The sequence below is a fragment of the Cervus canadensis genome, chromosome 22 (assembly GCF_019320065.1).
Source record: "Cervus canadensis isolate Bull #8, Minnesota chromosome 22, ASM1932006v1, whole genome shotgun sequence".
Lineage (NCBI taxonomy): Eukaryota > Metazoa > Chordata > Mammalia > Artiodactyla > Cervidae > Cervus > Cervus canadensis.
The window spans coordinates 42,313,892-42,339,017 of NC_057407.1; the positions used below are offsets into that span (position 1 = coordinate 42,313,892).

Here is a 25,126-nt window from a genome sequence, read left to right on the forward strand (position 1 = left end):
CCCCAATGCGAAGAGCTGACTCATTGGAAAAGACCCTGATGCTGGGAATGATTGAAGGCGGGAGAAGGGGACAACAGAGGATGGGATTTTTGGATGGCATCACCGACTCGATGGACATGAGTTTGAGTAAACTCCGGGAGCTGGTGATGGACACGGAGGCCTGGCGTGCTGCGGTCCCTGGGGTCGTAGAGTCCGGACGCAACTGAGCGAACTGAACTGAACAGTACTAATCTGTTAAAAATACTGAAATATTCACAGATTAAATAATAAGATGTGCTTTAAAACAATTCTTTTGGATGGGGAAAGACTGACTAAACAGGATAGATTGATAGTATTTGGATTATTGTTGACACAAGCTAATGGATACATGAGGGTTGATTATACTATTCTCTCCATTTCTGTGAATGTTTGAAATGATCTGTTAAAAAAACAAAAATAATATGGGACTTCTTAACCACAGAATTTCAAGCCAGTCATGATCCCCCTCCCCGCTCCCTTTTCCTTCAATAAATTGGGTTGACTATTGCAGCATCCTCCTCTCTCTCTAATGGTTCATTTCACTCTTCCGCGGTTTTTCCGTGGTTCCTTCCTCCTCGTTCCCGCGCTGTCCACCTCCCCCCACGCAGTCCCAATGGTTTAGCCCGGTTTTCCGGGGGAAACCCCGTGGGGCGGAGCAGGAGGCTTCTGCGAGTGGCCGCGGTCCCCTCCCCGGAGACCACTTGGACCGCTCCGCGTCGGGGGTGGGCGGGTAATCTTGGGGCAGGACGCGAGTCTTGGGCTCCAATTGGTCAGTGCCGGAGTAAACATCCGTCTGGGTGGGGCGGGACCGGAAGTGTAAGGCGAAGGCGGCGGCTGAGGCGGCTGTGGAGATTCTGGACTTGTACTTGGTATCTGCAGGTGCCATGTGCTGGGCTGAGCCGCGCTGAGGGGGACGCGGGGCGCTGAAGGGGACGGGAGGCTGGGCCATGGCTGGCGCTCGGGCCGCCGCTGCTGCCTCGGCGGGGTCCTCGACTTCTTCGGGCAGCCCACAGCCACAGGAGCCAGGACTCGGGGAGCTGCTGGAGGAGTTCTCCCGGACTCAGTACCGGGCCAAAGACTGCAGTGGGACGGGCGGCTCTAAGGTGAGTACGGAGCAGCAGTGAGCACAAAGAGAAGGTCCCTGCCTTGGGAAGTAACTGAGGAAAGCCTAAGGTCAGGGGTCAGAGGACGGAAACAGAGGGAAGTTCCCAGGGTCTGGACTTGGAGAGTAAGGGTCCGGGTTTAAAAACCGAAAGGAGGAACTGGGGTCAGAGTGAACCAAGGAAGGACGACATTTTGGTTTGAGACAGAAAGGTTGGAGGCCAGGGATCAGCCCTGAGAGACCATGTTCAGAGATTAGAGAGGGGGAGCTGAAGGGTGGGGATAATTCTCTTGCATCAGGTATGGGGACAAAAGCCCTCAATTCTAGACTTTTTAAAAGAGGATTTCTGCAAGTCAGCCAGAGATTAGAGTGAAGGGGCTGGAGGGGTGGTGCAGAATGCAGCAAAGAGGTAAACCGAGTTGTGTTGCCTCCTTAAACAGTCTCAGCATTACTTAGAATTAGATCCATCCCTTTCCTTCTCCCATAGAGTAGGAAGACAGCCCACACTCTCTATTCCCTTATCAAAAGCAAGTCTTAGTTCCTCTGTTTTTCTACCCTTGGGATTCCCTTCAGTCTCCTTATTGCTAGACCTGGAAAGTTTCCAGTCTGGTCACGCCATTTCCATCTTAGGCACTGCCTGGCAGTCTGATGGGAATCTTGCTGACTCTACCATCTTTCATTCCTCACGTGGTTTTGGCAGGTGTAGCATCAGGTTTTCCAATGGAATTCTCTTCCATGCAGGGCCATGAAACTCTGGTTTGGCTCCATACCATCAGCATCACCTGGGGTGTTTACTAAAAATAAAGGTTCCTTGGTCCCACCCAGCCCTACAGAGTTAGAATTTCTGAGGTTGGGAACCTGGAATTTGTAATTTTTAATAGGCTTCTTAATGATGTTCATGTCCCTTGAAATTTGAGGATTCCTCATTCCTGTGAGTTTTTCCCACTCCATTGGTCTTTTGGGTGGTTACAGGGTCAGTGGTTTTCCTGGGCCTCTTTTCATTTTACACACCCATGAAGATCAGTGTTGTAAAAAGTTATGTCTGACTTTCACTCCAGCTGGCCTTAAACTTTCTGATCTTTTGCAGGCTTGTTGAGATGTTATAGGTTTTATGTCCTTCTTCTAGGGGGCCTTTCCCGAATTGAGCAAAATAAGAGCAGTTTTAAGGGAGCTGTTCCTTCTATTTCATAAGCAAATTGTAAGGAGACACCTTTGTCTGCAGCTTCTACTCATGACATTATTTAGAGCTTCTAGGTACTGTTCTCTGACTGGAGAATTGAGAAGCATCTGGAGCCAAAGGAAGATAATGTATTGATGCTGGTTAAAATAACCTAGAGCAAAGGTTCTTAAAATACTTAGGGATTGTGGACCCCTTTGAGAATCTCATAAAAGGTGTAGTCCTCTCGTTGGATGCCTAAGAAACACAGTTTCAACAACATTGAGGGCTTCAGAGTCCCTCCCTGCCCCCACCAAAGTTTGTTACATGAGTTCATGAACTGCACGTTTAGGGCCTATGATCTAACAACAGGTCTGTTCCTTGTATTGAATTATAGAGGCACACGATTATCCCCAGAGATTTCTCCAAGGCAGGACCCACCTAATTCTCAATCCTGGAATCTTCTTTATGTTCATATCTCCTCCTCTGTGCAGGTTGAGCGCATTGAGAAGAGGTGTCTGGAGCTGTTTGGCCGAGACTACTGTTACAGCGTGATCCAGAACGTGAATGGGGATATCTGCGGCCACTACCCACAGCACATCGTGTTCCTGGAGTATGAGAGTTCTGAGAAGGAGAAAGACACGTGAGCATCATGTCACCAAGGCGTGCCCTTCTGGGAAGGCCTTGACATCTCATCCCCAGGGTCAGGAAAGTCTGTCGTTGGGCAAGGCAGACTCACTTTTCCCAGATGTTAAAGCCTTGTTGGCATCCTGATAGCACAGCATAGAAGAAGGAGCTGGAAGTCATGGTCCTGGACTCCTGTTTTACTCTCACCCTATTGCTCATTGTCCTAAGACAGCTGACTTCACGCCTCACCTCCCTGAATCTCAGTGTTTCCTTTTTTTAAGAGTGAGTGGGAGGTATGCTTTGTGGACATGCTTAAGCACACGTACATGTATAGAGCTTAAAAGCCTGAGGTCAGTGTACTTGCTGGCTGCATCACTAACTTGGGCAAGTTGTTGAACTGCTTTGCTCTTAGTTTCCTAATCAGTCTCTACCTCTGTTTAGAAAAGTGGCTAGTGCAATCCCTGCTGATAAATGGGACTATTCCAAGCGTGATGTGTGTGCTCTAAGAGTTAGAAATAAGTGCTACTATTTATTGCTGCTGCTGCTGCTGCTAAGTCGCTTCAGTCATGTCTGACTCTGTGCGACCCCACAGGTGGCAGCCCACCAGGCTCCCCCATCCCTGGGATTCTCCAGGCAGGAACACTGGAGTAAGTTGCCATTTCCTTCTCCAATGCATGAAAGTGAAAAGTGAAAGTGAAGTCGTTCAGTCGTGTCCGACTCTTCGTGACCCCATGGACTGCAGCCTACCAGGCTCCTATATCCATGGGATTTTCCAGGCAAGAGTACTGGACTGGGGTGCCATTGCCTTCTCTGACTATTTACTGAGGACCTACCAAAGCCCAAGTGCTTCTCCCTAAGGTAACAGTTCACCAGGTACTAGTGACACAGAGCACCCAGCACAGGATGCAGCCCGTAGGCAGTAAGTAAACGGTAGCAGTTGTTGGACACTGATAAGTAATCAGGCTTATTACTTATAAGGCTTATAAGTAATAATAAGTACTTATAAGAGGCTTATAAGACTCTAGGAAGTGCTTCATGTTAATCTCAAAGTTTATTCTGCTAGACTTCCTGCTTGCTGTTGATTTTAAGGTAATTCCAGGAGGTGTTGCCAACAATATCTGAAACCCTGGCCCCAGGGAAGCGCTGTTATGAGAAGGGCTACAGTAGAGTCATTCTCCGGGGTGCAGCAGGCCATCATTGCTCACAGCACTGCTCGGAGCTCACTGGCTAGAGATTCTGAGTCCTGGGCTCCAGAGCCACTGGATCAAAATCGCAGCATAACAATACGGCCCATACATACATAGAGGTTGGAGAAGTGCTGCTGTAGACAAGTTGAGGAGAAGGGTAGATCCTGCCTGTTGTGTGAGTGTTTGGGGAGACCCTATGGTGGAGATGCCTTTCAGCTGGAATTGGACAGACAAGTAGGAATGTCCCTTAAATGTCCTTAGTTAGGGACTAGCTTGTATGGGGTCTTGATCTTTGGTCCAAGGAGTATGGACTTGTGGATGTTAGTGGTTATTGGGCTAGTACCCTCTGAGCACTCACTGAAATCACAGATTTCAGGGGCCCTAAATCAGAATTTCTACATCACAGAGAGCTTCCTAGATGAGTCCTTTGCTATAGCCTGGAACCACAGGGAGCCAGAGAGGGCTTTCACATAGAGAAGTTTGCTCATGTGTAAGATGGGAGATGTGTAAGTGTGCCCTCTAACCAGGTTGAGGTGGAGTTCCCTGAGAAAAAGGAACATATTGGGGGAATTAATTGTATGTAGATCATAGCACTTGTATGCCTGCCTCTTCTTTCTATCACTGCCAGAAAGCTCCCACTTTGCCTAGCAGAGTCTCACCTTCCAGGCCAGGACCACCACAGTATATCCCTAACCCTAGAGGAGTTACAGTCTGTTTTTACTTTTCACTTCTTGCAAGGCCTCAAAGTGATACTAAGTGGGCCATGTCTGTTGAAGAGAAGGGAATATGTGCATGTGTAGGTGAGAAGAAATAGAACTTTTTGCTTCTTTACATGCCTGAATTTGGTGTTAATATGACACTAAGTTAGACTGAGTTGCACAAGGTAGAACTAGATTCAGGAAGTGGTTTGGTTCTATTAACCCACCTCCCCAGTTTTGCCCATCGTCTGGGAATAGAAGCCTGGATGGGGCTCTCTTAATGGCCAAGACATGTGTTTGTCAGTAAGACAAACTACTGCCATGGGACACATCTCAGAGATCTAGTTGGAGACCCTACCAGAGAGATGAAATCCTTACCTTTATGTCTGGTGGGTAACACAGACCAATAAGTGAGCAATGCCATTGTAACAAAGGCCAGAATTAGGGCAAGTATAGGTGAGGCATTGGGAGACAGAGTAAAAATTCTGCACTTGATAATTCCCACTGGTGTGTGAGCATAGGGTAGCAGGGTTCCCTCATACTACTGATTTTCAGACGCCAGCTGTATGTTCTACAGTTCAACTCAACTCTGACACCATCTACCCAGAGATAGCTTCAGATCTACAGGTTAAGGGCTCAGTCCCACAAGACAAACATAAATATGTAGCCCACTTTCATTCCTTCAAATATGAGTATCATGTGTCAGACACAGCCCAGTGCTTAGCACAGTAAGAGGAAGATTCTAAGGCCAGGAAATAATAAAAATAAAAACAGGAACCACTGAGAACAGAAACTGAATTGGTTCTTTGCGTAGGGGACACAGGACAATAAAGCACCAGCTAGCCTAATGAAAAAAGTATGCCTTCCTCCACATAAGACTGCCCAGAGCCCTGAGGATGGAAATGCTGGCATGTTGTCTCCTTTGGTTTTGTGGAGCATTTGTTGAATGGAAGTATTCAGACTGGGAGACTCAAATGCAGTTTCAAGGCATTTAGAGCTGCTGGTGTGAGCTCAGAGTCAGTTAAAGCAGAAGGTGCTGGGACTTCTGGGCTCCCAGTGCAGGGGGCCTGGGTTCAATCCCTGGTCAGGGAACTAGGTTTTGCATGCCATAACTAAAGATCCCACATACCTCAATTAAGACCTGATGCAGTCAGATAAATAAAAATAATTTTTTTTTAAACTCAGCAGATAGTGCTGACCTCATCTATGCAAATGACCGGGGGCCACCAAAAGGTGGGAGGAAGACTAATGTAAGCAGTATTATGTGTATTTTTTTTATATTCTGTTGGCATCTGAGTTTAATTAGGCAATTATTTTGTACTCAGTTGCCTTTTTATTTCACAGAGTGAGGGGAAGGTGGTAGAACTTGGTTTCCAGTGAGCCATGTTTTTTCTAGGGCCTGACTGATTGGCCTGTGCCCGCTTCCCTGGTAGCTCAGCTGGTGAAGAGTCTGCCTGAAATGCAGGAGACCCCAGTTTGATTCCCGGGTCAGAAAGATCCCCTGGGAAAGGGATAGGCTACCCCCTCCAGTATTCTTGGACTTCCCTCATGGCTCAGATGGTAAAGAATCCACCTGCAGTGCCGGTGACCTGGGTTCCATCCCTGGGTTGGGAAGATCCCCTGGAGGAAGGCATGGCACCCCACTCTAGTATTCTTGCCTGGAGAATCTCCATGGATGGGGGAGCCTGGCGGGATACAGTACATGTGGTCGCAGAATCGGAGATGACTGAGCAGCTAAGCTCAGCACTCTGTACATACCATGAGGAGGCACTCCAGCCTTCTTCCTTCCTTCAGAAAAGAAAAAAATCTTGGTCGTAAAAATAACATGGGGACTTCCCTTGTGGTCCAGTGGTTAAAACTCTGAGCTTACACTGCAGGGGACACAGTTTTGATCCCTGGTTAGGGAGCTAAGATCCTGCATGCTGCACAGTGCAGCCAAAAACAGAAAGAAAAGGGAAAAAAAGTCTTATGTAGTCACTTCTCTATTTGAATTATAGTAAAGATGTAATAAATTTGTGACTTAAAATGCTTAGTAAAAATGGGCAAAAAATCTTAAATCATACCTTGCAGAAACATACACCATGGAAAGTTTAAGTCCTCTTCCTTTATCCTCTTGTTTTCTTTCTACAATCACCAAACTGCTGAGCCAAGTTATATTTTTATTATTATTATCTTTTATGCTTCCTGTACCTGCTTTCTCTAATCTGTATCCTCAGATAAGAGGATTTTTCAGTGATTATTTCTTCAAATAATTTTTCTCTCCCTGTCTCTCTTCTCTTTCTGAGACCCATATAATGCAAATGTTAGTACATTTGATGTTGTCTTAGGGGTCTCTTAAGCTCCTCTCATTAAAAAATTTTTCTTGCTGTTCTCATTGGGTGATTGTTATTTTACTATCTTTCAGATTGCTCATCTGTTCTTCTGTATCATCTGATTTGGTATTTATTCTCTCTACTGTATTTTTTATTTCAGCTATCCTGTTATTAAAATCTGATTGATTCTTATTTTTCTGTTTTTGGTTTTTTTTTTTTCTTTCTTTTTTTTGGATTGGAGAATAATTGCTTTACAGTGTTCTGGTGGTCTTTGCTTTGCGTCAGTGCAAATCAGTCATAATTATATATGGTAGCGCTAGTGGTAAAAAGTCTGCCTGCCAATGCAGGAGACATAAGAGATGCTGGTTCAGTCCCTGGGTAGGAAAGATGCCCTGGAGGAGGAAATGGTAGTCTGCTCCAGTATTCTTGCCTAGAAAATCCTGTTGCAGGAGCCTGGTGGGCTACAGTCCACGGGGTCACAAAGAGTCGGGCATGACAAGTAACTTCACACAGGTGCATGCACAAACATATATATATATCTCCCCTCTCTCTGGAGCGTTTCTTCACCTCTGCATTCCGCCCCTCTAGGTCATCACAGGGTCCCAGGCTGGGCTCGCTGTGTTACACACCAGCTTCCCGCTTGTTATCCATTTTACACGTGATAGTATATATATGTCAGTGCTGCTTTGTCAGCTTGTCCTACACTCTTCTTCCTGCTGCTTCCACCAGATCGTTCTCTATGTCTGTGTCTCCACTTCTTCACTGTAAATAGGTTCATCAGAACTATTTTTCTAGACTATATATCAGGTTTTTATTTGGAGACCTTGTTTTAACTTCAGTTTCAAGTCCTCACTTGATAGTAGTTATTTTGTTAGTAACTGGCTTGAGAATATATCTATGAAGGCTACTAAGAAATCAGCAGTGTTTTCAGAAGACTATATTTTTATTAATGCCAACGGAATTTAGATATGCTTAAAGAGATACCAGTGGTATTTAGGAGTCACTGAACTTACTCCTTCTGAAACAGTTATTTGTGTGCACGTGTCATGCAATGACACTAGCAGGACTGGGATGTAGGAGGGATGACGCCCTCTCGGACTCAGCCTGGAAACTCAATCCTTGTAAGGAAGGAGCTTGACTATCTTCCTTCCTTTTCCTCCATTACTCTGCATAGCCGGGAGAGCGTCCCACTGTTGAACTTCCTGCCTCCTGTTTCTCTTGGAACCAGAAGTCCTTACTGGCTGATGTGGAGCCTTTTGTTAAGAATCAGTGGGTGAAAAAAAAAAAAAAAAGAATCAGTGGGTGAATCTGTGCGAGTAGACCCTTATTTTAAGGGTCTGCTATAGGTGTGACTTGCTTAAACTCATTTCTAAATGTGTTTTTTTGTGTGTGTTCTAGAAGCTCCCTTAGCAGAGCTGGGTGCGTTAACTTCCATGCTTCTCAAGGCCACGAATAGCTTCTCTTTCACCACCTTTGTTCCAGCATTCCCTGCCCTGTTGACATTTTAGACTGTTAGTGTTGGTTGAAATGTTGATGATGTATCAGAGGCTCATAACCATATGGAGTGTGAACTTCATCATATCCTGCCCTCTGAAAGATCACAAAGATGGCCTCATTATTGCCAGAGGGTCCCCAACATATTTGTCCAACTTTTGGGGTGAAAAACTGAGCACCCTGGAAATGATCAACATTCAGTTTGCTCCCTGTGTTTCTTCATCTTCAGTACCATGTCTTCAGAGTTGCTCACTTTTTTGTTTTAATCTTAAAGGTTTTGAAATCAGGATGATTGCAGTTTTAGTACCCATAATCTAGCATTTTTTTTTCTTTTCTTGAAAAGCTTAAAATGTCTGTGATCTAGAATTTAGAAATCTGAGCATTTATTCAATTTGAAATGAATATTTACACACACACACCCCTGGCACGGGTTACACAGTACTCATGCACACGCAGCCTAACCTACCTCTCTTGCCTTGTGTTAGGTTTCAGAGCACCGTGCAAGTGAGCAAATTGCAGGACCTCGTCAACCGCAGCAAGACAGCCAGGTGCAGAGGACGGTTTGTCTGCCCGGTGATCCTGTTCAAGGGCAAGGTAAGACCTCCCCATAGCCACTCTCTCCCTCCCTTGGAGGTACCTGGCTTAATGCAGAGTGTACAGTTGTCTCAGCAGTGGCCACAGGACAGAAAAAGGTCAGTTTTCATTCCAATCCCAAAGAAAGGCAATGCCAAAGAGTGCTCAAACTACCATACAATTGCACTTATCTCCCATGCTAGTAAAGTAATGCTCAAAATTCTCCAAGCCAGGCTTCAACAGTACATGAACAGTGAACTTCCAGATGTTCAAGGTGGTTTTAGAAAAGGCAGAGGAATCAGAGATCAAACTGCCAGCATCTGTTGGATCATCAAAAAAGCAAGCGAGTTCCAGAAAAACATCTATTTTGCTTTATTGACTATGCCAAAGCCTTTGACTGTGTGGACCACAACAAACTGTGGAAAGATTCTTAAAGAGATGGAAATACCAGACCACCTGACCTGCCTCTTAAGAAACCTGTGTGCAGGTCAGGAAGCAACAGTTAGAACTGGACATGGAACAACAGACTGGTTCCAAATAGGAAAAGCAGTGTGTCAAGGCTGTATATTGTCACCCTGCTTATTTAACTTATATGCAGAGTACATCATAAGAAATGCTGGACTGGATGAAGCACAAGCTGGAATCAAGATTGCCGGGAGAAATATCAATAACCTCAGATATGCAGATGACACCACCCTTATGGCAGAAAGTGAGGAAGAACTAAAGAGCCTCTTGATGAAGGTGAAAGAGGAGAGTGAAAAAGCTGGCTTAAAACTCAGCATTCAGAAAACTAAGATCATGGCATCGGGTCCCATCACTTCATGGCAAATAAATGGGGAAACAGTGGCAGACTTTCTTTTCTTGGGCTCCAAGAAAAGTCACTGCAGATGGTGACTGCAGCCATGAAATTAAAAGACGCTTACTCCTTGGAAGGAAAGTTATGACCAACCTAGACAGCATAATAAAAAGCAGAGACATTACTTTGTCAACAAAGGTCCGTCTAGTCAAGGCTGTGGTTTTTCCAGTAGTCATGTGGATGTGAGAGTTGGACTATAAAGAAAGCTGAGCACCAAACAATTGATGGTTTTGAACTGTGGTGTTGGAGAAGACTCTGGAGCATCCCTTGGACTGCAAGGAGATTCAACCAGTCCATCCTGAAGGAAATCAGTCCTGAATATTCATTGGAAGGACTGATGTTGAAGCTGAAACTCCAATACTTTGGCCACCTGATGCGAAGAGCTGACTCATTTGAAAAGACTGTGATGCTGGGAAAGATTGAAGGTGGGAGAAGAAGGGGACGACAGAGGATGAGATGCTTGGATGGCATCCGATTCAATGGACATGAGTTTGAGTAAACTCCAGGAGTTGGTGATGGACAGGGAGACCTGGTGTGCTGCAGCCCGTGGGGTTGCAAAGAGTCGGACACGACTGAGCGACTGAACTGAACTAAACTGACAGTTGTCTTGTTGCCAGGCAAGTTTAGGTGGTTACCGGGTGCCTGGTGTGGTGGGAAGCAGGCCAGAGAATCAGACCAATTCCAATGCCACTTTTTTCAAGGGTGAGTCTAGGTAGGAAAGGGATGTCACAGCGGAGGACTCTACCCTGTGTCCTGGAGCCCTGCTGCCTAGGCTCTGATCCCGACTCTGCTGCTTCCTGCCTGTGCAAGACCTCCATTTCCTCCTCTGTCAAATGGACAAAATAATCATGCCTACATCACAAGCTTATGAATAGATTAGATCAGATAAGTTGTTTGTCCATTCTTTCAGTATTGTAATTTACCAGATATTTATTGAATATGTATCATATTCAGGCCTTAAGGTACCTCAGCATATATGATAAACAAAAATTTGCACCTTTATCAAGCTTATATTCTATTGAGTGTTGTTAATTTGGTACCCAAATAGGGTCTCATTTCACCTATTTTTATAATCCTTTGATTTATTAGATATTCCCGTTTTGCAGATGAAATGAAGGCTCAAAGTGGTTAAATAACTTCCCCAAGTTTACACAAGTTGAGAGCTGAGATTTAAACTTACTGCAAAACGCCCTCAAGTTACTACACTGTAGTTTAGGGCCTCATAATGTGGTATCAGAGGAACCCACCAAGATGGGCAGTGGTGTGGACTGACAGGCATGGCCTCATTAAGTGAGCGGGACTAGGCTACGAGCTTTGGAAGAAGAGTGGGAGGGTATTCCAGGCAGGTACCTGCCTGGGGACTTACAGTGAGGCAGGCATGAGAAAGGCTGGGAGACTACCTCATGGGAGTGGAAGTAAGTGGCGGAGCTGAGGTTAGAAGGGACTGAATGCTGGAGGCTCGATGCTGGCTGAAGTGTTTGCATTTGCCAGACAAGCCTCTGTGATTTCTGGGCAGAGAAATATAGGATACAAATATCATTTTGAGAAAGATTAATCTAGAAGAAGCAGATTACTAGCTTGGAGGAGGGGAGGAGAGCAGAAATGTCTGCCCCCTATTCTGTTCATCTGGTAGGTACCTGCGTGTGCTGTGGTCCTGGCGCCTCTGGGACTTTAGTTCATTCTCCCAGCATGAAGGCAAGGGCTGGGGCAGGGCAGTGGGAAAGAGAAATGCTGGACTGATTCCTCTGCCTTTGTGCCTTCATGTGACAGAAGAGATAGGAAAGGAGAAACAGCCACAGACTTTCATAGGGTAGGTCTGTTTTCTCTCTTCTGTGCCTTTCTTTCGTAAAGTGGAAGAAGGGCGAGTGTGACAGGTGAGTCAGGAAGCCACAGACCTCATGGAGTTGGTCTGTTTTAGGGGAAAGTATGTCTGGGAGTGAAGTTCCGGAAATTGATCATCTTGAAGCTTGTTTATTCTCCCTTCCCCCTTTGGAAAATTCCGTGTTGCTCTAAGCTCTGACACCTCCAGTTTAGATAATTGCTGTGTGGATCATAGTGTTTGTCACTAGAAATTATGTAGGAAATACTCAAACCAGTGCTTCCCACAGTGTGTTCCATAGAACAGTAGTTTAAGGATATGCTTGTGCAAAGCATTCCCTCTCAAATAAGATTGAGAGACATTGCACCCTAGATTCACCCTGACCCCCGAGCTCCAGATTGAGGAGGTACATTGGTAAGCGTATGTCAGTGTAGGAAAGGCTCTAAGAAGTCCTGAAGCAGAGGAATCTGTGTGGTGTTGTCAGGTCTGTTCTTTCTCACTCTGCAGACCTTGAGGAGGGAGTTTCCAGAATGCACTTGGGAAATTGCGGTGAGACTTGAGAGAAAGAGCCCCAAGGCAACACATTTCAGAGGGAGGGTGAAGAGTTGGAGGGATTATTCTTTTCTTTTTTTTGCTGTACCCCAAGGCTTGTGGGATCTTAGTTTCCCAACCAGGGATCAAACCCAGGCCTGACTGACAGTGAGAGCATGAGAGCTCTACCTGCTGGACTGCCAGCAAATTCCTTTGTTGGGGGCAAGGGTGGTATTATTTTGAGGAGGCTTTGACGCTAAGGGCTTCATCATTCATCCTGCTTTCTTCTCCATTTGCACCTTCTTGTCTGTTGATGTGATCCCATTGTGTTCCCTGTAGCTTCCCCTGACTCAGTCGTGTTCACTGGCTTAATACCTACTTACATGCGTTTTATTCCTATTGTGTTTGAAAATCTGCTGTCTCCTCTCTGCCGTAATCCCTATGAGGACAGAAGCCGTGTCTTATTACTGCTGTCCTCCCAGTGTCTAGCAGCTGCCCACCCAGCTGGTGTGGGCAAGCTCTCTAGGAAGACACTGCTCTTGGGTTACACAGTAGTGGGCTCTGTGCTGGGTTCTAGGGGGACAGGTGACTGAGACAGTCTTGTCACCCTGGAGCTCAGTGAGTGGGGAAGGCAGAGCTATGAACTTGAGGATCAGGAGATGAGGAAGAACAGGAGAGGGTCTTCTATTGTGAGGTGGGCATCTTGTCCTCAGGTGGGTTTCCCAGCAGGCCCTAACGAGTTTGGTGACAGCAGCGTTTTCTGTCAACATACCCAGCCAAGCTGGGCCGGGGAATGTATGCTCAGAAGTGCCAACTTCCTGCTTCCTTCCAAACTCAGTCCATTGTGACTAGTGCAGCTTAGGAACTAAATGTCTGATTTTGTTTCATTTCAATTAATTTCCATTTTATAATTGAAGCAATGTAGAAATTTTTTTGATTAAACACAATTTTCTTTTGAGGTAGGACTACATTACCCTTTAAACACTGAAAATCATCCTATTTGAGATGTGCTGTAATTATAAAATACATGTTGGATTTTAAAGACTTAATCCAAAAAATGTAAAATATTAATAATTTAAAAAGTGATTATATGTTGACATAGTAATATCTAGGGACATATAGGCTTTAAATAAGATATATTATTAATTTTTTAATAAAACTCAGTTCAAGCATTTAAGAGTAAGCTGTTCTCATGTGCCATTTTCTTCCCCATCACTTGTATCTGGTTTTTAGGCAATTAAAATTGGAACAGCTCCTCTTTCTCTCTGTTTCCTCCCTTAAGAAATGGGGAGCAGAGATCAGCTGCTTTTATTCTGCATGCCAAAGTTGGTACTACATTTACAAATCCTACAGAGCCATCTTCCTCATGCAACATTAGAGGTCACTCCTGATTAGGTAAATGGATAGCTTTCTGAGTGTATCCTGCTTTCTCAGTGAAGAGCTAAGCTTAAAGTATGGAATTGGTGGGCTGTGCATTGGAGCCGTGAAGCCCAGGAGCAAGGTCAGGCATGGACCCGCCCATGGGGTACGGCTTCCCCCAGACTCCAGTTCTTGGGACCTTCCTGTGGAGGTTGGTGCTTCACTTGGGAAGCCAGCCAGTCGCCCATCCTCCCCCACCTGTTGAGTCCCCTGGGCTGGGTGTGGCTGCCTCTGTGACCAAAAAAACAGGGACGGATCGAGGGGATTTGGGGAAATTGGGGAGCAGAAAGAAGAATCTGAGCCTTGAGAAGAGCTCTGAGCTCAACAGCTCAAGAGGGGATGTGTGTCTGCCTGAAAAAGATTTAATAGAAATAATGGAAAGAAGAGTGAGATTTGGTGCCACAGCTTGGATGATGGGGGAGGGGTACATGGTAACATGAGCTGGTCAAACTCAAACAACCACCCCCCGCCCCACTTGTTTGCTCATGAATCAGACCTCCCCCAATACCATTGGAATCTTGAGGGTCCTCAGCCTGAAAATGGACACTCCATTGCTGCAACTTCTAATTACTAGGCTGGTCCCTTCCGAGTAGAGGATGTTATTTGAGGCTGGAGAGGGATCTGTGGATGAATTTGGAGCTATAGGTAAACTCTGGCGTGTACATTTTTATCCGGAGACAGTTTGTCATTATCATCAGATTTGCAGAATCCTTTTGGACCCAGAGAAAGTGAAACATTCCCTCGTGGAGTGCATCCTACTCAGGCTAGCAGGACTCTGCCCAGGCCCTTCTTTACAGGCTTCCAGGACAGCCCTACCTCAAATGCGTTCTGTCCCAGCACTGGCAAAGCGCCCCCCGGATTGTAGCAGGTTGTTCTTCTATCATTTGCCGCCTGTCCTAAGCTGCCAGTGATGACCTGCCAGTTCCTACCATGCCCCTTTCCTGTGGCAGCAAAACTGTTTCTTTCCCACTGTCTTACAGGTGGAGAAGGAGACGCCCTCTAGCAATATTGTACAGTCTTCCAAGGACCCTCCTTATACTGCCAGGCTGCATGACCCAGTCAGAAATTTCCCCCCTCCCCCAGTTTAATCTCCCAGCCACCCTCACTGCCTCCCTCAGCCTGTAGCTAAACCCTGGGGTCACCAGATCTCAGATACCTCTTCCCATTCCCCCACCCCTGTTGGATCTCATCAAACACAATTTTTAAAGATTCAGTCTTAGAATCAGGTAGTGAGAGGCTTCCCTGGTGATCCAGGGGTTAAGAATCTGCCATGCAATGCAGCGGACATGGGTTCAGTCCCTGGTCTGGAAGTTGAAATCCCACACGCGGCAGAGCAACTGGGACCTGACACAGCCAAATAAACTTTTTTTAAAAATTAGATAATGAAGTTCACACCTATTGCCTGGTTTCTAGAGTTCTAGCTCTTGCAATGCTGCTTCAGTGATGAGCAAAGAGTAAAAGCATAGTTAAGCACAGTTATACAGTTACTATATTACTTTAGTACGTAGGAAAGAGAAGGCAAAATTTCTTTAAAAAAAAAAAAAAAAAAGCCCCCAAACGTTTCTCCCTTAATTGACCCTCCTGCTCCAAAGGTTTCCCTTCCCTGCGCTAAACAGTTGCAGTGACAGCACACAGGCTCTGGAGGGAGGTGGGCTCGGTCAGATCCCAGCTCACTCCTCACTGTGGGATCTCAGGCACTGCTTCATCTCCCTGCGCCCGTCACTCTTTTCATCTGTGACGCAGCAGCGGTGCCTGCACCCAGCCACTCTTCCCTCATGGGCTTGTGAAAACCCAGTGGAAAGGTGGTGCTTGTGTTTCACCGACATACTGACATGCACATGTGATAATCGCCAGGTCTTAACCCAGGTAAGACCACTTACACATGACAACCACTGAATCTACCCATTACCATTAGTGACACTCCGGTGCCTCTCGTTTGGGAGTGAGAACCCCTTGACAGAGGCTGTAGGTTAAAATCTAGGCTTGCTTCAGAGAGACTGCTGTCGCAGTGGCCCTGATGCTGAGAAGACTTTGGGCAGCACTCCTGCACCCATTCTGCTGGTCTGGAATGATCAGAAGAGTTCCAGGGCTTCCCCCCTACTGTGTGCACTTCAGAAAACCACCTGACTGTTGGTCAGAGGGTACAAACTTCCAGTTGCAAGATGAATAAGATCTGAGCGTCTGATGTACAGCATGGTCGTTATAGTTAATAACGCTGTATCGTATACCTGAAAGTTGTAGAGAGAGATGGTCTTAAATGTTTCCACCACACAAAAAAAAGAAATGGTAATTATGTGACCTGATGCAGGTGTTAGCTAACTCTGTGGTGGTAATGGTTTTGCAGTATGTTAATGATGCAAATCAGCATGTTGTGCACCTTAAACTTACACAATGTCGTGGGTCAATTATATTTCAAGAAAGCAGGGAAAAGTAGAACCAAAAAACTCCAGAAAACCATCTGACCCTGAAAATGTGATTTCTCTCCCAGCACATTTGCAGGTCAGCCACACTGGCTGGATGGGGGGAGCTGTATGGACGCACTGGCTACAACTATATTTTCTCAGGTGAGCCTTGAGCTGCAGCCTCTGTGACTAAGAACAGGAGCCCAGTCATGGAGAACAGCTACCCAGGGCCACAGCGGTGGTGGTGGTTGTGGGGATGGGCAGCAACCTGGGGCGGGGGCAGGGGCGTCTAGAGCCCCTCCCTTCATCATCTGAGAAGATGCTTGTGGTGAGAAGAATGCCAGGCATGTGGGGCATCAGGTCCTGGAAAAGGGAGGAGCATGGTCCTTGGGGTGGAACCAGGGGTCAAGCAGCCCTTGCGTGGAGCCCCTGCCACACCCCAAGTGCTGACCGCAGGTTCCTCCCACAGGGGGTGCAGACGACGCCTGGGCAGACGCGGAGGATCTCACGGAGGAGGACTGTGCTGTTCGGTCAGTGCCAGGCAGTTACGGGTCTGGGCATGGGTGAGGGGCAGGTGTGTGACCAGTGGTGGCCATTTTCAGCTGATGGCCGTGACATCATCAGTGGTCCAGGTGAGTGGATTGGCTTCCTTCGTCCATATCCCTGAAACAGAGTGGTTGAAGTCCGCCCTGTAGCCTCACTGCAGCTGACTTTATGAACTACCTGAGCAGTCTGTCTTTATCCTGGCTGCTCACCAGGACCCCAGAGAGAGTGCTCCAGTCCTGGGGTTCCTGGCACTGCAGGCCCAAGACATGGCGCAGACATCTATGTGTCTTCAAGCCCCATGGTTTCCAGGATGTTGATGTCCGGCCTACCAGGTGATGCCAGACACACTTGGCCTGGGGACTGTGGTCAACACATCGGAGATGCGGGCACCAGGAGTTCCGCAGCTGGGTGATTGGCGCCACGAGGGAGTACAGCACAGAGGAGTGCTTTAGGTCCCCTGAAAGGGAGGGAGGGGGCTGGCTCCCACTCTTCTACCTCCTTCCTAAATACTTTGTAGAAAATGACAGTAATGGTGTTTTGGAAAAGCTCCTTTGCATGGTCTGTGCCGCATGGAAAGTCTTTAACTGGTGTCAGGCATCTCTGGAATGCACATCAGCACCCTAGTCAGATCAGCTGCCCAGAATCACGGCTCGGAGCTTGAAAAGGCATCTCGCTGTGCCCAGCTTCTGCCTGCTGGTTCCACGAGCAGTGGCTCTGGCTTGCACACAGGAATGTTTGGCTCTTCCCCCGAGATCAGACGACCTCTGCCCCAGCCAGGCTGTCTTCCACATTGCGCACTGTTCTTGGCGAGGCATCTGCTGGGTTCAGCAAAGCAGTGGGCATTAAAAAAATAACGGTGACGGTTTATTTGTTCTACTTTTGCCTTTATCTGTATGACTGATCAGAAGCAGAGGGAATTCACTTGCTAGTATTTTACAGTCAGTTGATAAAATAGCTCTAAAAAGTCCATCTCCCAATGAGAATTCCAATCTGTTACATTTTGAGCAAGTCATATGGCTAAAAATGGTCATAAATGGGGGAGAGGGAGGAGGGTAGAGAGAGATAAACTCTAATGGAAGCTCAGAGACTCGATCAGCCACCAGCCTCCTGCTTTTTAGAACTCGGAGATTATCTTGAGTCTTCTGGCTTAATGTCAAGCAGCACCAGAAAGCCCTTTCCCGCCCCAGCTGCATATTGCTTCTCTTTGAAATGTGTCCCAGAGAGCAGGATAATCTCTTGGAAAGTCACCTTCCCTCACCTTCACTGGGACCGCTGTCCTGTCTGGCCCTCCCAGCCGCCCTGTCCTGGAGGAGGGAAACAGAAGTGCTCCTGTAGCTCCTGGACTTCCGGGAATGGACACTCAGTGCAGCTTCTCCCTCTGGCTGTCTGTTTCAGAAGTTCCGACACGCATCTCTTTGATAAGGTCAGAGGCTATGACATCAAGCTGCTCCGGTACCTGTCAGTCAAGTACATCTGTGACCTGATGGTGGAGAACAAGAAGGTGAAGTTTGGCATGAAGTGAGTGCAGGGCACCCCGCTCCAAGTGGGTGGAGGCCATGTCTTCACAGACTCGTGGGCTCGGGGATGGTGCAAAGCAGTCACCAGGGCACACTGGGTGCCAGGCCTTGAGCATCCTCTTCCTGTATCCTCACACAGCCCTCCCTATGAGGAGGTTCTCTTGTCCCGCTCATGCAGGGGAGAAACAAGCCAGAGAGGTTAACTCACTTGCTCAGGGTGGTCCAGTAGGCACCGAGGGAGCCGCCAACGTCTCGCGTACTCTGCTGCCGCTCCGCCATCTCTGGTGGATTAGTATCTCTTTTAAAGTGGATCCAAAAAAATAAGGTGGATCCAGAAAATCAGTATTCACTCAATTTTTATATGCTGAACCAAGTGTTCAGAGGACAAAGAAAAATGAGAAAAAATGGAGCCTGGGTTGGGGTGATGAATTTGCGGAATTTTCCCAAAGTGTAGCTTGTTTATTTTTTTTATAAAACTGACCTTTAATTATGCCATGTTTATCTTAGAAAATAAGCCACGCTGAGGCTAAGTTATAGCTCAGCTGTCTGTAGGTCCCCCTGTCCCTCCGTCATCTGTCAGAGTAGTCCTCCGTCTGTCAGATGCTGCGGGAGCATCCTCGCCTGACACTGGAGAAGACGGTGGAGAGGAGAGTCCCCCTCGGGGCCCCTCCTGAGCAGCGTCTCGGTTGTTTTGCTCTTTTCTCGCTGCGCTCTCAGTCAGGGCGGCTGTGCTTCCTTCATCTGGGAGGCTGATAGAGATTGTGGTTCTGTGGCTTCAGGTCCCACCGCAGGTGCTGTGGTGTCGGGGAGTCAGTGCTCTCACCTGATGACTTCGGGTAGGCAGCAGAGAGGTCCCGTTCATAATTGTTCAAAGTAAGCCTGGCTGAAGGGCCTCATCCCAGCTTGGAGAGAGGTTTCTGTAGCAGCAGGGTTGTCTGAGGCTGTGGTGGTGCTTGTGGGGACTGGCATGCGTGGGTTGTGATGCCGTAACACGTTGTGTCCTGTCTTGTAGTGTTACCTCCTCCGAGAAGGTGGACAAAGCCCAGCGCTATGCCGACTTCACTCTCCTCTCCATCCCGTATCCAGGTAGGGGCTCCTTCCAGGGTCTGGTCAGGGGACAGGCTTCCCAGGACTGGGGCTCTCGTGGCCACCTGCAGGCGCTGGCCACTCAGGTGCTCAGGTGCCCTGGAGCTCCCCGGTAGCATGCACTGCTGCTCAGTGTGGGACAGTGTGGTTCCCAGTCCTTGGCCCTCAGCTTAGGGTAGGACACTGTCCTGGCACGGGTTTGCCCTGGGAGGGGCCCAGGGATGGAGTCCAGACTCAGACCCAGCCTCCTGCAGCCTTGATCGAGTCCTTCACTGTGCCAGTCCCAGGTTTTCTCAAGCATCACTGGAAGTTGGTGAGGCTTAGCTCAGGGTCTTGTCGGATTAGGTGAAGTCAGGTTGATCAGCGTGCTCTGTGCCACTAACGTGCTGTTCTTGGGGTCAGCCACCAGTTGTGCCGTGCTGACTGTTACTATGGTGACGTTAGCGCTCTGTCCTCAGTTGGATGTGGTTGGTGGTCTCACCACATTGCAGAGCGCTGTGGTGAGCACGCAGCTGGCTGCATGTGTCTCTGGCACAGACTGTATGCAGTCTGTAGCCAGGGCAGTGTTCTCTGCACTGCATGGGTCCATTGGTAGCATTGTAGCCTTCTAGCAACACCTGCTTGTTCAAGGAGGTATGAGAGCCCTAACCTCAGCGCCAGACTTTGTGAACAGACAGCAAAAAGTGAACTCATTGTCCTTAAAACCTCTCTCCTGCTCCTCAACACTAGCCCTGCCTTCGGTCCTGTGCTGGATCTGTCTCTTCATCTTGGAGCCATGGGGCCAAGGGCAAGAGCAGACTGGTGACCCCAGGTTGCTGTCTAGCCACAAGTCCTTCCCTAGAAACTCAGGTTCGTCTGGTGCCTGGTGTGCAGAGGGTATCCTCATCAGTGTGAGCTGGCGGTGCCTGAACCGCAACCGCCAGTGGCCTGCTGTCTCACTCTGGCCTCATTCAGGGACTCTCCTCCCTCTTCTCTGCCGGCTCAGCATGTGGTGGCTTGTAGGACTGGGCGTGCATCTCAGCCACAGCACTGTGTCCTTGAATAAGTCCCCTAACCCTTCCGAGGATAAATGAGGATAACGCTGTTTATTTCTGGGTGATGTGCCAGGTCCAGCCCTGACAGGTGCTCGCTGACACTGGGCCGAGTGACGGGTGCGTGGGAGGAAAGGCTTGTTTTGGGCAGATACTGAACGGTTACACTGATGCAGTGGGCTCGGCAACATCAGAGCTGTCAAGAAGATGTCCCACCTGGGGGTCTGCATGAGGGCTTCCATAGTGTAGTTTTCAGGTTGGTTTTCAGACCAGGCTCCCCATTCTCAGGAGATGCTTCGGGGTCCCCAGACTGAAGTATTCTGCCTAATGGGAGAGCTCTCTGTTGGCTGAGGACCCAGGCATCAGCTTTCTGTATTTGTATTCAGGTTCTCAGTAGGACTTGGTTTAGAAAAAATTGTTTAGCTCCAAAACAGTGGCACAATATCCTTTCTGCTGTCATTGGGCAACTTGTTATAAGACTCCTGAAACTAACACCATTTGACCCAGTTATTCATTAGGCTGTAATCCAGCCAGCCTGGGCCTGCAGATGTTCATCACATGAGTTTATTTTTTTTGCCACACAGCATGTTAGTTCCCCAAGCAGAGATTGAACCCATGCCCCTGCATTGGAAGGCAGAGTTTTAACCACTGGACCGCCAAGGGAGGTCCCTCATCATGTCCATTTATACCCAGCGAAACATGGGTAATGTTTTCATTAATCAGAATAACAATTACATAAATAACAGCACAGCCACCCATAGTATTGTAGAATGAGATATTACACAGTCATAGAAAAATGCTTAGGCATTTTTCTTAAGCACAATACAAAATGAAATAGTAAAATCTCAACTGTGTGAGAGGAAAGTGCTTATACAAAGGATAAGAAAGAAATATGCCAAAATGGTAAGATGATACTATTTATCTCTGAATTTTTTTCCGTCTTCTTCCCAGAATATCATGGACTGGATCTGATAGTCGTGTGTGTGTGTTGAGGGGAGAATAAGGGGGGTGGGTAATCAATAAAAATTCAGAAGCCTGGGGTGGGGGAAGATGCCATGTGAGGGCACAAGAGAAGCACCTTTTACTTCCTGTGCTTATGTTCTTGAATTTCTTCATCTGCCTATATTACTTCATAACAAAATGAACATTATCCAGATCAAGTCCTGAAATGCACTCTGCTGCCATTTTGGGGGTCTCTGTTGCACCCTCTGATGAGTTTGAAGCCCAGACAGGAACTGTGGTGGTATCAGTTCTCTGTTAGACTAACTTAGGCTTCGACTGGCCCTTGAAAATGAGAAGTGTTCTGGGAGCACTTCCCTCAGGCCCCAAAATAGACGGGGCTGAAAACTCCCGAGCACAAGTCTAATTTGTTTTCTTCTCGAGTGAGCGCCTGCTCTCTCTTCACTTTTGGTGCCATCCCTTTGCTTCTCAACAGGCTCAGAAGCCCGTTGAGGTAATGAATGTCAGGCCTTGCCCTGGGTACCGAGGCTGTTTTAATTCCCTCCATTTCTCACAGTCGATTGCTTCTGTATCACACGCTGCTCAGAGCTGGCCCTGGAGCCTGCAGTGTTGATTTGAGTGCTTGAGTCTGAGAAAGCAGAGCACTTCACGGGAGCTCTGAGGAATAATTGGTGTCTCTTCTAAGCCTGGGCTGATAAGCTCAGGGCCTCTGTCTGATATTTATATTTCTTCTTTCTCCCAGTGAGGCACCCAGGAATAGGCTGAAGTGTTAGGGCTGAGTATTGTTGCCTGACTTCCCCGTCTACAGAGGGGCCTGGGGACTTAGAGTGAAGGAGGACAGAGGTGGGGGCTGGATAAGAGCCACGTCTCCAGGACACAGCGGCTCCGTCTCCAGATTTTTCCCTCGAGAGGAACCTTTCCTTTGTTCCCTGGGATGACCTCAGGCTGAGCGTGGCCCAAGGAGCTGGAGAGTTCCATGAGAATGTTTATGGCCTGTGGCTACCTTGACAGAATTCAGGCAGTTGTTCTGTTGCCTTTGGGGACCTCCGCAGAATTGGACCTGTGGCCAAAGGCTTGTGTCCTTCAGAGTTTGTGTTGGCTCCGGCAGAGGACCTGCGGAATGCAGGAAGCCTCCCGCCAAGCCCCCGGCCCTGGCCGTCCTGGCCGCGTGGTGAGGGCAGGCCTCACCCCCGCTGGATCGAGCGGCAGGGCTGCGCGGGGGCTCTTGCTTCGGCTCCAACAGGAAGGTGGCCCCAGTCTGCTGCTGCCTGCGGGCTGTCGGTGCTGCGCCAGGAGTTCTGTGTGTTACTCCGTTTCGTCCTTGACCACTGGCGAGTGAGAAAGTCAAGGCTGAGAGAAGGTAACTCGTTCATGGTCACAGAGCTAAGCTGAAGGCTGAGGCTTGAGGCTGGGGACGTTGGCAAGGCCCTTTTCACTCGTTTTCTCTCCGTTCCCGAGGTCTTACCTTGGTGGTGGTTCTTACCTTGGTGGCGTTTCACTTGTCGAGATGGGCGTGTGTCTGGAGCCCCTGTCCCAGTTCAGACACTGTCCATGGTCCTTCCCTGCATGTTACAGTGCTCAGTCCTCACTGAAAGCCTGTGGGCCTGCTGTAGGCAGACCTCATTTTCCTGCTCTTCAATTTATTACTCTTTACATAACACATCTTTTATAAACTGAATGTTTATGGGAACCCTGCATCAAGTCTGTTGGAACCATTTTTCCAACATTTGTTTACTTCATTTCTCTTTGTCCCATTTTGATAGCTTTCATAGTACTTCAAAATTTTTCATCATTACTACATTTGTTATGGTAATGATGATCAGCGATCTTTGACTTTACTGTTCCAACTCATTGTAGGCTTAGATTTTGGTCAGCAATTTTTAGGAATAAAGCTTTTTTTTTTTTGGCCACACCATGTGGCTTGCAGGTTGTTGGTTCCCCAACCAGGTGTTGAACTGAGCCCACGGCAGTACTCTTTTGAGTCCTAGCCACTGAACCTCCAGGAAATTCCCTCAAGTATTTTTTATATTTAAGGTATATTGGTTTTTTTAGACATCATGTAATCTCATTTAATAGACTATAATATAGTGTAAGCATGGCTTTAATGTGTACTGGGAAGCCAAAAGATTTGCATGGCTTGCGTTATTGCAGTATTTGCTTTATTGGAGTAGGAGCAGGGTGATCTTATGTGACTAGATAAGTTGCTGAGAAAGTGCTGCCAGGGTTCAAATTGTAAGTCCCGCTTTTGTCCTCTGGTTGTTGGCACTTCAGGGGCACATAGAGGAACCTGAAATGAAAGGAGAGGTGACCAGCAGCCACTGAGCACAGATGGAGAGAAAGAGAGGTGTGCAGGCGGGCGGGTCTCACCAGGAAGGGTCTGTGACTGGAAACCGGAGGAGCATCAGAGGCGCCCGCCCGCCCAGTCCAGTCCCAGCTCGTGTCAGCTGGTGGCCACCTTGGTCCTCCAGCACCCAGGGGTGTCTCAGGACACAGGGCCGGGAAGAGTGGTGTTGTAACTCTGCCCTTCTTTTCCAGGCTGTGAATTTTTCAAGGAATATAAGGATCGGGATTACATGGCTGAAGGGCTCATTTTTAACTGGAAGCAGGTATGAACAGTACCACTTGTCAGCTTGGGTCTTCTGTTCGTTTGTGAAGGGAAACCAGCTAGAAAATTTTGAGGGGAAAACAGCTATCCTTTTCATTTCTTTTCTCTTCCCTGAATGAGTCTCATTTTTTTTTCCTCCCTCTTCTCCTTATATATATACATGTTTAAATTCTTATCACATACTGTTCTCTCTCCCCCTTTAGTTTCTCCCTTTCTTTAAAAAAGTTTTCAGGGAAATGGTAGGAGAAGTGCTTCATCTTTGCTCCAACACCTTCTGTGGGAAGATGGGGCAGCCTTCTGGTCCTCCCCAGTGGGTGGGAGTAGCCCAGGAGCTGCTGGAGGCTGATTCCAGTCCATCACCTCTGTCTCAGAAGCAAACACTCAAATGGCCAACTGAAAAACTCCACTTGGCAGCAATAGCTGGTTCCTTTGATTTTTTAATCTTTCCCTCTCAGGGTGGCCCAGGCATCTGGCTCAGAGAAGGCGAGCGCTGTCGGGGGACACCCTGCCTGCCCATGGTAGCCACAACTTCAGGGTCTCTGCCTGTCACCATAGCGTCTCCTGGTGGCCAGCCTGTGTCTCACAGTGTCTTTTTGTCCCCAGGACTACGTCGATGCCCCTCTGAGCATCCCTGACTTCCTGACTTGCTCTCTGAATATTGACTGGAGCCAGTATCAGGTGAGGGGACCCCTGGTGCCCACCCCACAAGCCCCTCAGGCAGAGGTCTGAAGGCCTGGCTCACCTCCAGTCTCTGACAGCCTAGGAAAGGAGGAGCTGTTGTCTGACTCTCTCTCCTGATTTGCTCTTGGCCCAGAAAATCAAAGCTTTCTGAACATGACTCACTGAAAGATTTGCATCCACCAGGGGCTTCTGTTTCCAGAGGAGGACTGCATGGAGTTTGCTTTTCCGGCTCTGGGACTTAGTGACTTTTTTCATTTTACCTTTTAAATGCATGTTCCATCAGAGGAGGTGCAGCACTCCCTGACCTGATTTGCTCATAGAAACCTGAAAGTTGTTTCCATTGTGCATCTCTCTTGTCACTGTCTGCCGTGGAAGGGGCACCAATCTTACTGGATGAACCCATCTGTCTACCATGTCTGGCCCACACTGTACAAGCCTGTGGCCCATTAGCAGTCTCCTTGCCACCTGCTTCAGCCAGGACAGGGAGCCTCATTCTGCCCACTGCC

The 25,126-nt window shown here is 47.8% G+C and overlaps 1 protein-coding gene across 3 annotated transcripts in view; it reads left to right on the forward strand.

Moving 5' to 3' along the window:
* Positions 1-822: 822 nt before the first annotated feature.
* Positions 823-25,126, forward strand: part of MTMR14 (myotubularin related protein 14) — a 44,118-nt gene continuing 19,814 nt past the window's right edge. For all 3 annotated transcript variants that reach the window (XM_043442392.1, XM_043442393.1, XM_043442394.1), the window contains exons 1-9: positions 823-1,121; positions 2,771-2,919; positions 9,080-9,188; positions 16,281-16,356; positions 16,664-16,724; positions 18,136-18,258; positions 19,270-19,343; positions 23,870-23,940; positions 24,543-24,617. In XM_043442392.1, coding sequence (XP_043298327.1) covers positions 966-1,121; positions 2,771-2,919; positions 9,080-9,188; positions 16,281-16,356; positions 16,664-16,724; positions 18,136-18,258; positions 19,270-19,343; positions 23,870-23,940; positions 24,543-24,617 — 894 coding nt within the window. In that variant the 5' untranslated portion in view covers positions 823-965. The remainder of the gene's footprint in view (positions 1,122-2,770; positions 2,920-9,079; positions 9,189-16,280; positions 16,357-16,663; positions 16,725-18,135; positions 18,259-19,269; positions 19,344-23,869; positions 23,941-24,542; positions 24,618-25,126) is intronic.